The sequence below is a fragment of the Anastrepha ludens genome, chromosome 5, assembly GCF_028408465.1.
Source record: "Anastrepha ludens isolate Willacy chromosome 5, idAnaLude1.1, whole genome shotgun sequence".
NCBI classification, from domain to species: Eukaryota; Metazoa; Arthropoda; class Insecta; order Diptera; family Tephritidae; genus Anastrepha; species Anastrepha ludens.
The window spans coordinates 74,678,352-74,693,769 of NC_071501.1; the positions used below are offsets into that span (position 1 = coordinate 74,678,352).

General features: G+C 36.8%; 1 protein-coding gene across 1 annotated transcript; it reads right to left on the reverse strand.

Moving 5' to 3' along the window:
- Positions 1-84: 84 nt before the first annotated feature.
- On the reverse strand, positions 85-11,241 carry LOC128864542 (sodium- and chloride-dependent neutral and basic amino acid transporter B(0+)-like). Its single transcript, XM_054104247.1, has 10 exons — positions 11,060-11,241; positions 8,430-8,558; positions 8,161-8,330; positions 7,963-8,066; positions 7,760-7,901; positions 6,533-6,860; positions 6,106-6,269; positions 5,680-5,808; positions 518-724; positions 85-403 (listed from the first exon to the last, which is right to left on the reverse strand). The coding sequence occupies exons 1-10, from the start codon at positions 11,220-11,222 to the stop codon at positions 119-121; spliced, it is 1,821 nt and encodes a 606-aa protein (XP_053960222.1). The 5' UTR covers positions 11,223-11,241; the 3' UTR covers positions 85-118.
- Between the last annotated feature and the right edge of the window lie 4,177 nt (positions 11,242-15,418).

Consider the following 15,418-nt stretch of genomic DNA (forward strand, 5'->3'; position numbering starts at 1 on the left):
TTATTTAACAAAATTATAAACTCATAACATATATGCACATTTGATGTTTATGTGATTTGATGTTTTGATGAACATTGTTATTCTTTATTTTTACACGAAATTTCGCATTATAATCTCATTATGGCACGACTCCATCTGCAATTCGATTTAATTGATGCGTAATATCCATATTGCCCATCGCCCCTTCGTAACGTTGTCGCTCCTCCATTTCAACGGGATACCAGTCCATTGGACGACTGCAACGTTGCAAGCGCATTTTAAACGAACCCGTTGTTTGCAGCAGTACGTAGATCATGTAACCGGGCACGTAGAGCCAAGGTAGAACGATGAGGAAAACCGCAGCAATGAGAATCACAATTGAGCTGATAGAGTGCTCGAAGAAAGAACCAATGATCGCGACTAACTGTAATATTTGTAAATGTATATGTGTAAGTATATAATGCTATCATTTTTACAAGCGTAACTTTTAGGTGATGCAAGTGATTTGATCTTGAAATTTATATTCACTCCAACTCACCAGTAAAAGGCAAAGACAAATCGGTGCAACAAACCGCAACATATTCACTTTCCATGTGGCGAAACGTTGTCCCAACATGAATTCTATGTCACGCTGAAAGCGAACACGCCCATAGACCCATAGCACGACCAACAACAGTAGCAGATTGAGTGCTGTTTGGGTGAAGAGTGAATCCATTGACATGGCGCTGAAGAAAAGGACGCCGTGCTGCAAATTGGAAATATTTATAAGAAGCAAAAATTAGTCTAAGTACACTGGTTATATGATGTATCATATATATAGACATTAATATGATGAAAGAGAATACAAAAGTATATTAGTCCATAAGCCCGTAGCCCGTTTTCCAATTTATACACCCAGGAGCAATAAATGTGAGAAGAGCCAAAATTGGGAGACCTTCTATTTTAATGTGTGCGGCTGCCAAAGCGGAATGGGCTGGTGCGTGACTACGTAAATACAAAGGCTCGAAACACAATTTTTTTTCTAATAACAGCTGCTTCTCAACAAACAATGGCAAATCTCCAGGTACCATGAAAAAGCTCATAAAATCCACCTGTCGTTCAGAGGCGGCATAAAACTGTAGGCCCCTCTATTTGTGCAAAACATGAAAACACACTCCACAAATAGGAGGAGGGGCTGGGCCAAATACCCAACAAGGCTTTAAATTTAAGGTTCCATGTTACAATATTCGACATTTACGTGGCTAGCAGCGATTAGGGCTCGACCTGACATGGAGAACGCGTGAAAAGTCCCAATAATTCGCATCAAATCCCGTTTTTTTAACATCTCGCTAATTTGCGTCCACGCCCCGACGGAAGAGAAGCATAATGCGACCAAAGATTCCTTCTATGAGCGCCTGGAACGTTCCTAGGTGCGCTGCCCTCACCACGACATAAAAACCGTGCTTGCCAACTTCAGTGCCAAGGTGGGCAAGGAGGGAATTTTTGGACCCACAGTAGGAAAATTCAGCCTGCACAATGAAACTTCCGGTAACGGACAGAGGCTGATCGACTTCGCCAAGGCTCGAAACATGGTAGTCCGCAACATCAAAATCCAGTATAAGAAGATGCACCAAGGTACCTGGCTGTTTCCTGATCGAAAAACGTGAAACCAAATCGATCATGTTGTGGTAAATGGAAGACACGCTTCTAGTGTTTTAGATGTACATATGTCCAATCCGAGGACCCAACATCGACTCGGATCATTACGTTGTTGTAGCCAAACTACCCTTACGCATCTGTGCAGCAAAAAATGTACATCTACTTACGCAAAGCTGTATGGAATGCCATGCTACCGTAGAAAAAAACGATGCTACCTATAGAGCTTCGCTGCGATCGGACGCAACGCAAGCCATGTGGGACCGCTACCGGGAGCTAAGAAACGAAGAGAGACGTATTATCATAAAAAAGAAAACGAGAGACCGAAATACGTGAGTGTAAGAAGTGTGATCATAGGTCCTAGCGAGCGTATTGTGTGAAAGGCTGCGGCCCACCATCAACCAACTGATTGGACCTTATCAGTGTGGCTTTAGACCTGGAAAGTCCACCATCGACCAGATATTTACAATACGCCAAGTGTTGGAAAATACCCTTTAAAGGAGAATCGACACACATCATTTTTTCGTCGACCTCAAAGTTGCATTCGACAGTATGGAAAGGAGTTACCTATGTATATGCCGCGATGCCTGAATTTGGTATTTCCGCAAAAATGTATACGTGTATGCAAGATGACGTTGCTCAATATCAGCAGCGCCGTCAGAATTGGGAAGGACTTCTCCGATCCGTTTGATACCAAACGAGATTTCTGACAGGGTGGCTCGCTGTCGGGTGACTTCTTTAACCTGATGTTGGAGAGCATCGTACGAGCCGCAGAACTTAATCGCTCAGGCACAATTTTTTATAAGAGCGTAAAATTGTTGGATACAAACGATCTGGCTCTGAAAGTATTCGATGCGGTACCAGCTGGGGAAGTAGAGGGAGAGGGAGGCCTCCTCTGCGTTGGAGAAGGACTTGGCTTCCCTTGGTGTGCCCAACTGGCGTCGGTTAGTACGATAAAGAAACGACTGGCGCGCTTTGTTAAACTCGGCCAAAATCGCGTAAGCGGTTATTGCGCCAATTAAGAAGAAAGAGAAAAATAAAATATCATACAAAAAATAAAAGAAATCGGACTTGTGTGTACATTATCCGGGTGTTCCTGTATAAATATTATATTCACATACGTATGTTTATTTTAGAAATATAATATCCCTATTGATATTCAATTATACGTAAGAACTGTTTTATACTTTCCTATACGAAGTGCTTAAAATGCCGACCGGGAGCAGTATTTACACACTAAGTACGAACTACTCAAAATCTGATGAATATTTACACCACTGAAGACGGGCGTGGTCAATCACAGAAATGAAAATTCCGCTATTTTTGTTTTTGTTCGAATGCATTTTCTACTCATAAATTATACTCAGTTTCGTGGCAACTAAGGAAAATCGCATTGCAGTGATTCAATTACACAAAAAGGGTAAAAGTGCAAGAGAGATTTACGAATTGCTGAAAAACTAAATATTTCGAGAATGTTTGTTTACCGCATGATCAATCGTTTTTTTCTAAGCATCTGAAGTGACAGACAGAAAAAGAAATGGTCGCCCTCGCGTAGTTCGAACCAGTGCAGCCATAAAAGACGTTCGAGGAAGAATTCGCAGAAATCCCCTTAGAAAGCAGAAAATCGTCTTTAGACAAAGCGCTTGAAGAAAATTTGGCTGGACAGATGCAAGCAGCTTCTTCGGTGGCACGCGGTCAACGGCCATGAAAATATCCTTTTCACAGATGGAAAATGTTCACTTTTGAAAAAGTTTTTAATAGGAAAAACGACGAAATCTATACCAAAACCTCTAAAGACGCAAATAAGTGTACCAGCAGGATGTTTTTGAAGCTGTGGGGAAACAGTTGAGTAGTACTCTCTTCAATGGAAAGCATTGGATCTTCCAGCAAGAGTACGCTCCAGCCCTCACAGAAATTTCGAGAGTCTTAAACAATCTTTGGTTCGAGCAGTGATCTTTGGTTCCAATATCCACGGATACCGTGCGTGCTGTAAGAGCTGAATGGCCTAACCGTTTGAAGGCTTTTGTAAAAGCCGATGGTGACCATTTCGAACGAAATTTTTTTTAATATTTACATGATTAAATAAAGCTAGGTTAGGTTAGGTTATAATGGTTGCCCAGAGGGTACGGCCCACTTGGACGAAATAGTTTGGTTCATCCTTTGTGATACCATTTAAGGACAGAGAAGGGGGATGGAAGGGAAGGGATGGTGGAGGGGTGAGTGATTGTGGACTACGAACGGTGACTAGTCCGCGGTTGTGTTAACCTCATTATGCTGCTGATGTAGTTCATCAGATTTTTGTTATCAACACCTGCTATATCAGTAGGCGCAGAAAAGAAATGAGAACCAAGATACTTGAATCTTAGTCCCGCGAAGGCTGGGCAGCTAAGGAGCATATGCTGAGATGATTCCACCTCATCCTCCATGCAGCTGACGCAAAAAGGACTCGAAGTGATTCCGAGTCTCACGGCATGTGTACCTCGCGGACAGTGCCCCGTGATGATGCCCACGAAATTTGAGAGGTGACATTTTGTCATTCCCAGGATATCCCTCGAACGCCTCCTATCCAAACGTGGCCAGAAGGACTTCGCGACCCTACACGTTCGTGCACTTGCCCAGCGTTCGCTGAGTTGGTGCATAGCCCATCCTTCCAGGAGTAGAGCGCGGGTTGCCAAGGGGATCCCGATCCTCTCCTTTCGCGGGCACATTGTCTCACAGGTCCCCTGTCTGGCCAGCTCGTCGGCTTCGCAGTTTCCTGCAATGTCACTGTGACCAGGTATAAATAAATAAAGCTAACTTCATTAATATTATAATTTCATATCTAAAACTGGCTTCACTTGCAGCAGAACTTATGGCAGGACCAAGTATTAGCTATTTATTTGTTTATGAGAAAAAAACAGCAGCTGAGACTAATTTTCAAAAAAATAGTAGTGCTGAAATTAGGTAAAAACAAAACAGAAAAAGAACCAAGAAAACAGCAAAAGAATTATAATTTTAATTTTACTCGGAGAGAAGACAAAATTTTGGCACTGAATATCCTGAATTATTGCTTTATTTAGAAATGCAAATTGTGGCCACTGACCAAAATTGGTTCTTAGACGTGACCCAAGCTCTAAAAGTTATATTGTTTGTTGAAAACCGTGTACAAATACGTGTGGAGGATAAGCAAACTAAAGTAGGTATGCGTCAGCCTATTTGCTGCACTGCGCGAACTGGAAGATTCTCATGAATTTGAGCAGCTTTTTGGTCCATAATACCAACGGATGTAGCCTAATGAATATTACAACAAATAAAATGTGAGTGCCATAATTATAAGGTCACCTTGATTTGACACATTTTGACAATTTTTTTTGTTTCTAACTAATTTGAATTTTTTGTTTTACGAATGCACAACACTTTTCATGCAGAGAAAATGTGCGACACTTTCAATGGAAGAAATTATAAAAAATCAACCAGAACTTCGAACGACTTGCAATTTCCAATTTATTCTACTAAAATTTAATGGGCTATAAAACGTTTGAAATTGCGATGAAAATTTTTCGAATAAAATATAGTCTTCAACATAGAACGAATTACAAAGACTTCGAAGCCATCAATAAACTTAAAGAGGCTGACGAAAGATGGATATTGGGGAAAATCAAGGTAAAATTCAAGTAAAAATTTTAAAATATCGCACGTATTCTTATGCATAAAGGATCTAACGAAATAAGCTGTGAGCCACTGTAGGTATATCGGTTATTTTTTATGCATTTTGCAAGACATTTGCCAGAGAATAGGATTAAGTGAGTCTGAGAAATAATTCAAAAAGAGTCGCTTATGTGGCTAGTAAGAAACATAAAAGATTATAGGAGTCATATATATTGACAATAAGAGTCACATATGACTCATTCTGAGGCTTTTTTGATGTATGAACTTAAGCTCACATATGAAGTTGGGTCTTTGCAGGAAGTGAAACATCTTCATTTCGGACTCTTGCGGTCTTTATGAGCATACAAGCTCCGAAATGTGACTCTGTTATGACTCCGAATATCGCTGGAAATTACGTTTATAACTACGGGTACTTACATTCGAACACGTATATAAGGATAAAAATGCTAGTACGCCAATGAGCCCAAGTGTAACTTCGGTTCTTCGTGAACGCAGCATTTCGAACTCATCGAAAATGCTTTGATAAATAGAAAATAAGCAGTTTATCTGTTGGAAAGGAAGAAATTATTTTACTAAAACATCAATGGGAATATGACATAGCACATATAAAGTGGCACAAAATTAATCATCCAATTTGGTTTTGAATAGCTTTCTTGCTAAGTAATAAAAAAAACATGGTTATGATTAATGGACATCTTAATTTTCACCCTGTATACTACAGTTGTCTAGTTCACAAGTGTCAAATATGATTGACGTACGACACTGATAGGGTGATTATTTCTGTGCCACCTTTTATAAGTATCAATAGCAAATGTGCATGTATGTATGTACAGAAATATATACCATTGTTATCAACGCCGTCAACGTCAGCATTGCATAGAAGATTATTGACCATAGGTTTGGCCAACTCATCGTTGCTATTACGCTGCCGCTGGACAAATATAGTGCCCAATGATGATTCACATACACATATAAATTATCTACATCCTCGTAGTGAATGGTAAGAGCTGGAAACAAAATGAAAAAAAAGTAAACCATATTCGTATTTTACAAAGTTTTTCACACAATGTTCTGCAAATCGTAGCAAATTTTTTTGAATATTTGTATTGAAAGTAAAACATTTTTCAAATGAAAACTGCTAGAAACACATTATAGTGCCAAATTTTTGAATTTTCGTAAAAAAATATCCGAAATAGTGTTTGCAAATCTCATTGATTGGAAATCGTACGGCTTGCAGAATACGCCTGATAGCCATCTTTTTCATACTTACATTTAAAGTAACCCTGAATTATATGCGTTATAATGCCATAAGCCATAAATATGCCCATTTGTCCCAGACAAATAATCCAACTATAATTCATAATATTTGCCCGGAAGCGATTAAAGCTGGCTAGGGCAATAATAGATCCCCAGCCAGGACCGAATGCCGATACTATAAAAAGTACAGTGTTGGGTATGCCTTCAAGAATATTAAGAGGTTTTGCCATAAAATAACTGAAGATATACATCCAATCATTAGATAACAACATGAAACGTCCGACGCATATCAATAGTAAAATCAGGGAAGTCCAAATGGTGTAGCGTAAAAATTTGCTCATCTAGGGAAGAGAGGGAGAGAGAGAGAAAGAGAGAGAAAGAGAGAGAAACACAGATCAGAATAGAAAAATAATATACATTATTAGTAAATAAGCAGTTAGAAAGCAGTTCACAACCAAAAATGATAGATTTACCAAGTTTGCTCTTTAAATATGGTGAAAACCAAATTGTATGGGGAACTTCGGCTGTCACGTCACTTGGGAGATTCAACCGAATCCTGCACGATCATTTCACACATATTCACACTTCGTTGTTCAGATGGCAACGACGTAGCATGAGTGAAAACTGTGTTGATTTTTTTCGAATATCACTAACACAATCTCAGTCTTTTGTAAACACATCCCAAGTGACGTCAGCCCATCAACTGATTTTGTCAAATTCGCTCAAAGCCTAATAACAGTCTACTAACTAATTCTGTGAAATTCTGCTAAAGAGCACACCTCTAAAAGTCATTTCACTTTGGTTCACAACCACATGGAAATAACTTGGCACCAGGGTCTTTGCAAATTACGTACACAACACAACAACTTAATGTACCGGGTGGTCGATGCGTGGTTTCTTTTTAAAAATTAAAAAAAATAATCGAAAATCAAACCAGCGGGAAGCAGCTGTCTCTGGAAAATTAACATTTGATTAAAAAACTACTGTATGGACCACCCAGTATGGTTAGCTATTATAATTTGCAACTGCCTTGGTGCCAGATCATTTACATATGCATCTGTACTTTATTATATTTATATATCATGATATTTATAGGCTTATTAGACTATACTGATAAAATATTTGTATATCTTTATTTTACTAACGATTTTTTAGAACTTCAAATGGTCAAACTTCATGTTTATGTCAAGCATAAAAACATAATAGAAGCAGCAATTCACAAAATTTCAAATATACAAACCAGCTCGGTATTGTAGAAACGATAAAAGACACCTGCTACGATAGCCCAACTAAGCAGCGTGCAAACAAGCAACTCCCATGAGAACAGAAATGGACTATTGTACCCATAACTCTCCATCACATCATCACCACCAAAAATCGAGCTGAAAGTATTTAATGCTGAGAGGTTTCTCGAAGAAATATAAAGCCTGTACTTGAACTTACTTGAAGAACAACACAGAGGGCACTTCATAGCCAATATATTTATTTGACTCATTGTTAGCGATCATGCTAGCATTTATCTCCACTACATCTAGCATTTTGCAGGACTATTAACAGGTTGTTGCAGAATTATAAAATAAATAAAAAAATTACAAAAATTTATTTACATGTATTAATATTTTTATTTTCCCATGTACTTACGTGTTTAACTTCTGCTTCAGTGCTATTGGGAAACCACTTTTCTATACCCTCACAGCTCCAGGGTAAAGTGGGGCGTAACGAGTGAAATAAATAAAGTAACGGCACAGCTGCAAACAAGCTGTAGTAGGATAGTACAGCCAAATTGACGAATAAGCTTATATAACCCAGACCTGTAGATTTTATTCATAGAAATAAGAATTTATGCTTTTCTGCTCTAAGCTGTAATTATTTTATTTATTAATATACAAGCAAATACATTTTTTTTTTACCTTTAAAAATTGGCGATATGCGAAAAGTCGATATGAAACCGGTGCTGGAGAATTGACCCATAAATGACTGTATCACAATAATTGGTACGACAAAGAGAAACATACAAAGGATGTAGAGAATAATTGTGCCTATTACAGAAAGCAAGAAAAAGGTTGGAAAAAATGTATACTATATAGAAACTAAACTTGAAATGAGGGTAATGCATGCTTGGATTAGATTTGAATAGATTTTTGTTATCGATGGAAATATTTTAGTTTTAGCGCAATTTTTGTGTACAGCTGACTACAGTGTGGATTACCTCGGATTTATCAACAATTAGGCATTCAAGAATTGACTGCCATTTTTTTACATATAATTTTTAAGAGCCGCATTTCGAATAAAAATAGTGAAATCCGAAAGAATCTAAATTTTTACATGTTTCATTTTAAAACACCATCTAGGCGCGTCTTTTGAAAGGCCCTTTAGTTGGTTGTTATATTGTCCTCGTGCATTCTCCTCCCGTTATTGAGTTGTTTGCTTTATCCTCTGACCTTTCGAGGTATTGCAATTTTTGCTCGCACACCCCACTCTCTGTAACTTGTGGTATAGACGTGGATGTAGTCATACATTATGCTTTATTTTGTTTATGGGGTTAGGTATTTCAGAGTATGGACGCAAATGTCAAATGTATGCTTCTCCAGAAGAATGCTGTGCAACCGCTTCTTCATTTTTTGAATAGCAGAACGATTCTCCTCGAATCAAAACTAAATCGGCTTTGCAGATAGATCACTTATCTTTATGCTCCATTTGTTTTATATGAGCAGCTAATGTAGAAGTTATTGAAATTTACAACTGAAAATTTTATTACTATTAATTTTGCCATATGATTTAAAACAGTTTTTGCCTTATCAAAACATTACCTAGTTAGTTCGAAAGTCGACCCCCTATACCCCAGGCAATGGCAAACCTTCGAGTGTATTTCTACCATGAAAAAGCTCCTCATAAAAATATCTGCCGTTCGGAGTCGGTTTGAAACTGTGGGTCCCTGCGTTTGTGGATCAACATCAAGACGCATATCACAAATAGGAGGAGGAGCTCGGTCAAACACTCAAAAAGGGGGTACGCGCCAACTATATATATATATATAATTGTTAAGAGCCGTATGTATATATACCCATATATAAAGGATAAAGTTGATTGCTATTTAATAGAGAAAGACAAGATATAATGGTAGCGTCTCTTAAAATAATTATTTACAAAATTTTGCGTTTTAAAATCTAGAAACAATTTTGGTAATGTTATCCCTCAGCATCTGTAGCAAAGTGTCAGATGTTTAAATTTCACTGATTCGAGCTGTTTACACAAAATGCTGTCTTAACTGGCTCTGTTTCTTTGAACGATTTTAATAAAATCTAACTTTAAATAGCAACGAACTTAAGTGATCATCAAGCCCTCTTAAGCGCTTCTAAATGCGCCGAAAAAATTCTCAATGGCGCGCGGAATAAAAGCAGAGTTTTGACAACGGATATTTTGTAGCGAATTGCCACTTTTCAAAAATAATTAAAAATTTGGAAAAAGTACAAGCTTTCATTTAATTATCAACGGAAAGTGTAAGAAAATAACTGTAGAATTACCTCCTAAATATATGTAAATTCAACGCAAATCAGAACTGCTCACTGAAAAATTCAGTGATTCATTATTTCTATAAGCCAGTTGAATGACAGAAAATAGAAAAGGCAAGCTGTAACACGATTCCCCTGAACGTTTTTGTGCTCAGAGCAAAAAATCATTTGAAGGAAATTTGATACTTACTTAGCACACTAGATATGTATTTATCTATTTGTATATCTTTCAAACTAATTTTAAATCGAAACAAAAACTGAAACGTAAATATATAGCTTTTAAATCCTTAAAAATTTATTAATATTAATATATATCGCCCATAAGCCAAAAAAAAGATATGCAATTTTTTTTTAATTTTTTTATTATATCTTTTAATAACACTATCTAATGCCCACATTCCTGCATTTGCCATTTTTTATTTCTCTTTTAGTTGGGAAGTGTTCGCAGTACTAAAAATACTCTTAGAAAACGGTTTTTTTGCTCTACTGAAAACTTATTGGTAAACACAGACAGTTTTCGTTGGCGCAGTGGCGATATGCATACATACCTACCTACGCGCGAAAATATTTATAAATTTGCAAAGAATTTAATAATGAAATATTTCCTTTAATAATTTTTTTCTAATCAAAAGTATTTTAAAATATATTTAGTGAATAAATTTTTGTCTTAGTGCGGATGAAAACAAATACATTTTATAGTGTTTTCATAATGTTTTTGCTTATAATTTAAATATTTCTGTACAGATTTCGAACGTCTCTGTGTCAGCGACAATTTAATAATCGACTAAATTCGCAGTTTAATTCTAAGTTAATTTTCTTTGTTGCGTAGAGTTTGTAATTTTTCATTCACGTAATGTTTTTAACCATAGTTTTTATTTATTTATTTGAAATATTATTATAAATAATTACATTGCATAGGACTATCGGCCCATAAAAATTCATTTTTGAACTAAATAAACTAATAAATTGAACTAATATAATAATTATCTAAAATTGTTAAACAAAAAAAGTATTTCAATTTATCTCACCTCCCATGCGCTGGTAAAGAAACCAGCCCATCGACACCACATCCATGCGAAAGCCCAAACTGATGCAAGTGTAGATGAAATCACTCGGTGCCGCCCAATAGCCGCGTGTCAGGTCGGGCTTGAAAGGCCTGCGGCCACTGTCGTACGATGATTCGTACACCATTTTCACCACTAATTTTACTCTTCACTTTTACCATTTATTTAAGTTTAAAAAAAAAATTATTTAATAATAAAAAAAAAACGAAATTAATGGTGCCAAACAAAACCGTTTATTTGTTGTGTGTTGTTGTAATACAGGCGCGAAAAAGTATTCATATGCAAATGCGTCGACGAGAAGCGTACCAACACGTAAAAACCACAAAATTTACCTTATTAGTTCTTCATATATATGGTAAATGTGTAAAAGATACGAGAGTTTGAGCGATATTTTAATTAAAACGTGAGCAACATTGCCGGTTAAATGAATAGAAAAGTCACACACTGAATCAATACTCGGATGTTCGTTTTATGTGCTTGTACTTAAGTGCATATGTGTGTATGTATGTATGTAATATAGTTTGGCTTCTACACTTGGAATATTTAGCTTTGAAAAAAAAAAAATTGCTCCTGCTGTTTTTTTATGTTCGTTGTACTTCAATTTTGGGCTTTTTCATTATTGCTATTATTATTTGTTTTTTTTTTTCAACTCGCTTAGATCGCAGTTATCAGTTTCTATCCCGTATTGGTTGGTTATAGTTGCAGCAGCTCTGATCATCGTTGATCATTCAGATCGTCACATTGCATATTGGTTGTGTAGAATTGTATGTACCTTCATATGCAACACTGTGTTTGCTGTTTAAGGCTTTTGTTTTGAACAAACCGTCATACGATAGCGTTTGAACGAATGTAATTTCCGAAACGCGATTAATTTTCGGGAACTTCGAAATATTATCAGTAAAATTCTTGTGGTACTGTTTGAGTGAAGGCCAGGCTTCATATATACATACATTCTTACATACGTACATATGTACAATTACACCTAGAAAAGTTGCGCGTATGCATTTACATTTGCAATAATTTACAATGAATAAAAAAACATTTTGAAACCTTTCAACACAAAATATGCGAATTGTCACTACTCCACCACTAAACAACTATCAATCTTATGCGACTAATTTGAACTAAATCAAAAAATTCAGAATGTTTGAGTTTTCATTGCCACACATTAAAAAAAAAAGACAAAAACACCGAAAAAAAACAAAAAAAAAGAAAAGAAAAAAATTTAAAACAAAGTAGTGATGAGCGGACACAGTCTGCCAGGCTCGCGTCAACGTGTAGGCGTACATATGTATGGGATGGTGTATGCTCATATATTATCATACAAATTCATATACATATATGCATGCCGTGGTATTAAAGACGTATCTCATTTTCATATATTTGCTGATTATAGTAAGGCTCTATGAGAAGTCTGAATCAAAATGATATGATTAATTTATGCATTAGTGGTTTTTTGACAGATCACGCGTGCCTACTGTCCAACTGAATACATAATTTTTTTCAGTATTCATTGACATTTCATCATTGAAAGCCCTGCGACTCAACAAGTTTACAAATCGTACAATTATATTACGAATATCGACGCTCTGTGAAAAGTGTTCATTGCGCGCTCAGGACAACTTATGGTGTATGAACCGTCTTACCGAGCGCAATATTGGGCAAACCATCGGAAAAATTGAGAACAATTCCACATTATTGGATGATACTCCACCGATTAGACTCCGTACAACCCGAAGTGAAGATAATTATGCAGTTGTAAATGAGAGTTTTGCCGAGGATTCGGAAGAATCATATCGGCGCCGATCTTAACAACTTGCCCTATCTTATGGCACTACGTGGGCAATTTTATACAAAAATCTTGATTTGAAATCATTTAAAATACAGCCAGTCCAAGATTTGAAATCGGCCGATCTTCCAAAGCGTCATAATTTTAGTAGTTGGGCTCTCGAAAAACGCGCCGAAGATCCAGATTTTGCGACCAGATGAGACCTATTTTTGGCTTAATAGCTATGTCAATAAGCAAAATTGCCATTTTTGGGCTGAAGAGCAACCCGAAGCCATTTAAGAGCTGTCATTACATCCATTGAAAACAACCGTTTGGTGCGGTCTATGTGCTGGAGGAATCAACAGCCCATATTTCTTCAAAGACGAGGCTGATGCTAATATACATAATAGTGAATGGCGAACGCTATCGCGCCATGATAAATGACTTTTTGATACCGGAGATTACAGCCCGTGATTTCCAAAACGTTTGTTTCCAAGAAGACGGCGCTATTTGCCATACGGCCCGCGAAACAATGGATTTACTGCGTCCTCGTTTCGGTGAGCAATTTATCTCTCGCCTCGGACAAGTGAATTGGTCACCAATATCGTGTGACATCACATCTTTAGAATTTTATTTGTGGGTGTATGTAACGTCTAAATGCCTTGTGGGTAAACCAACTTCCATTAAGGCATTGAAGGCCAACATTACTAAAGGTATTCATGAGATGCCGACTGAAGTCTTCCAGCGAGGCATTCGAAATTTGTGCTACGGACGACCGAGTTACGCGCAGTTGCAGCCAACATTTGAAAGGGATTATCTTTAAAAAATAAATGCCATGTCACAAACTATATACAAAATAAATAATAAAAATTCCGCAATCAATTTGAATTTTCGTTGTTTTATTTCAATTTAAAAACCGATACCTCTAAGTTGATCTCCTTTTAAAAGATTTGATAACAACAACAATAATTATATAATTTGCATATCTGTCATTTAAGGCACTAAACATTTACAGTTTGTCAAGAAAGTGTTTTAACATCTACTAATCTAGCGAAACTCTGACATTTTCTTTCAACAATTTCATGGTTTTATTAAACTAATAAAGGGTTTTCCAATAAGTGGTGTTATTTTGATATTCAAAGAAAAATGCTATTTTTTAATACAAACGATCGGACGTTTATTTCATTATAAAGGGGAAGGTATGCCGTTAGTAGTGGAAAATGACATCAGGCAAATGACCAGAACGACCACGCTTAGAGGGCAATATCATTTCATGAAATTTTCCATAACCGAATTGCAAAGTGGCTACCCTATGTCCTCGATAGCCTCACGAGTTCCATCTCTGAGGTGTTGAATCGGCCCTGGGCGTAGACCTTCTCTTTCACGTGGCCCCAAAGAAAAAAGTCTCAAGGGGTTAAATCACCAGACTCGGTGGCCAATTGTGATCACTTCTTCGAGAGGTAACGTCCGGAAACTTTTCCCATTATAAATAATTTATAAGCCAATAATAGAAAATAAAGTTATTATAAGTTTATACTCCAACTACTTGGCTGGTATTCTGCTTCCATTTCGGTAATACTCATTTGTTTACTGAAAGTTGAGATGGCCGTCTGGATTTATGGAGTAGACAATTTCATGGATGATATTTACTTCATGATTGGCAAGAGGCATGAGATCGGTTGGAAAATTTGTTGGATGTATTATATATAACGCCGATTATATTAATCGTAGGCATAAAACACTTTTTAAATTCATTGGCTCACATTTTTCTCTATAACCAAAATTATTTTCTTTCGCTATCAGGGCATGTTTTTCACCACCATAATATTCAATCGCGATATAACGTGCAACGGTATTAAATATCCACGTTGGGCTATAGCACTTGGCTGGTTGAGTTGTTGTTTATCAATCGCTTGCCTTTCAGATTATATGATATATGCGCTAATGTGCGGGAAGGGTTCGGTGTTGGAGACTTTGCGAAAGCAACTGCAAGCTATCGACTGGACGCCGGCAAGTGAGGAACATCAACTTAAATATGAGGGGTATCAGCTCACGCAAATTTACATGCGAACTCAATAATATCAATAGTGCGATTCACTAACACATTTTAACGATATTCGCGTTGTTTTCTATCTTTAACCACAATTTTAACGATTTTGCTAAGACCTAAAACAAAATCAGCTATTTGGTTAACCTGTCGATTATCGCAAACTAAACGACAATAATTTTGGAGTGGTTAAATTAAACGAGAAAACAAGAATTAGTAGTTTAAATTAAAATTTTGGAATAAATATGATAAAAACTTATTAAAAAAACGCGAATATGTCCTTTGAGTATTTGGCTTTTGACTTATCGCGTGGAGAGGAGGTAGTGAATCCTCCAACGGTACATCGACGTTTGCTCCGGGATCTGAAGAATTCTTACTATTTGACTACAGGAGAGTTTCAAAAACTATTCCGGTTAACTACAGACTTGACTGAAGACCTAATTTCTCAGTTTGGCAATCATCTTGGAGGTTCCAGAATAACACCGATTTCAACTGAAAAGCATGTAAA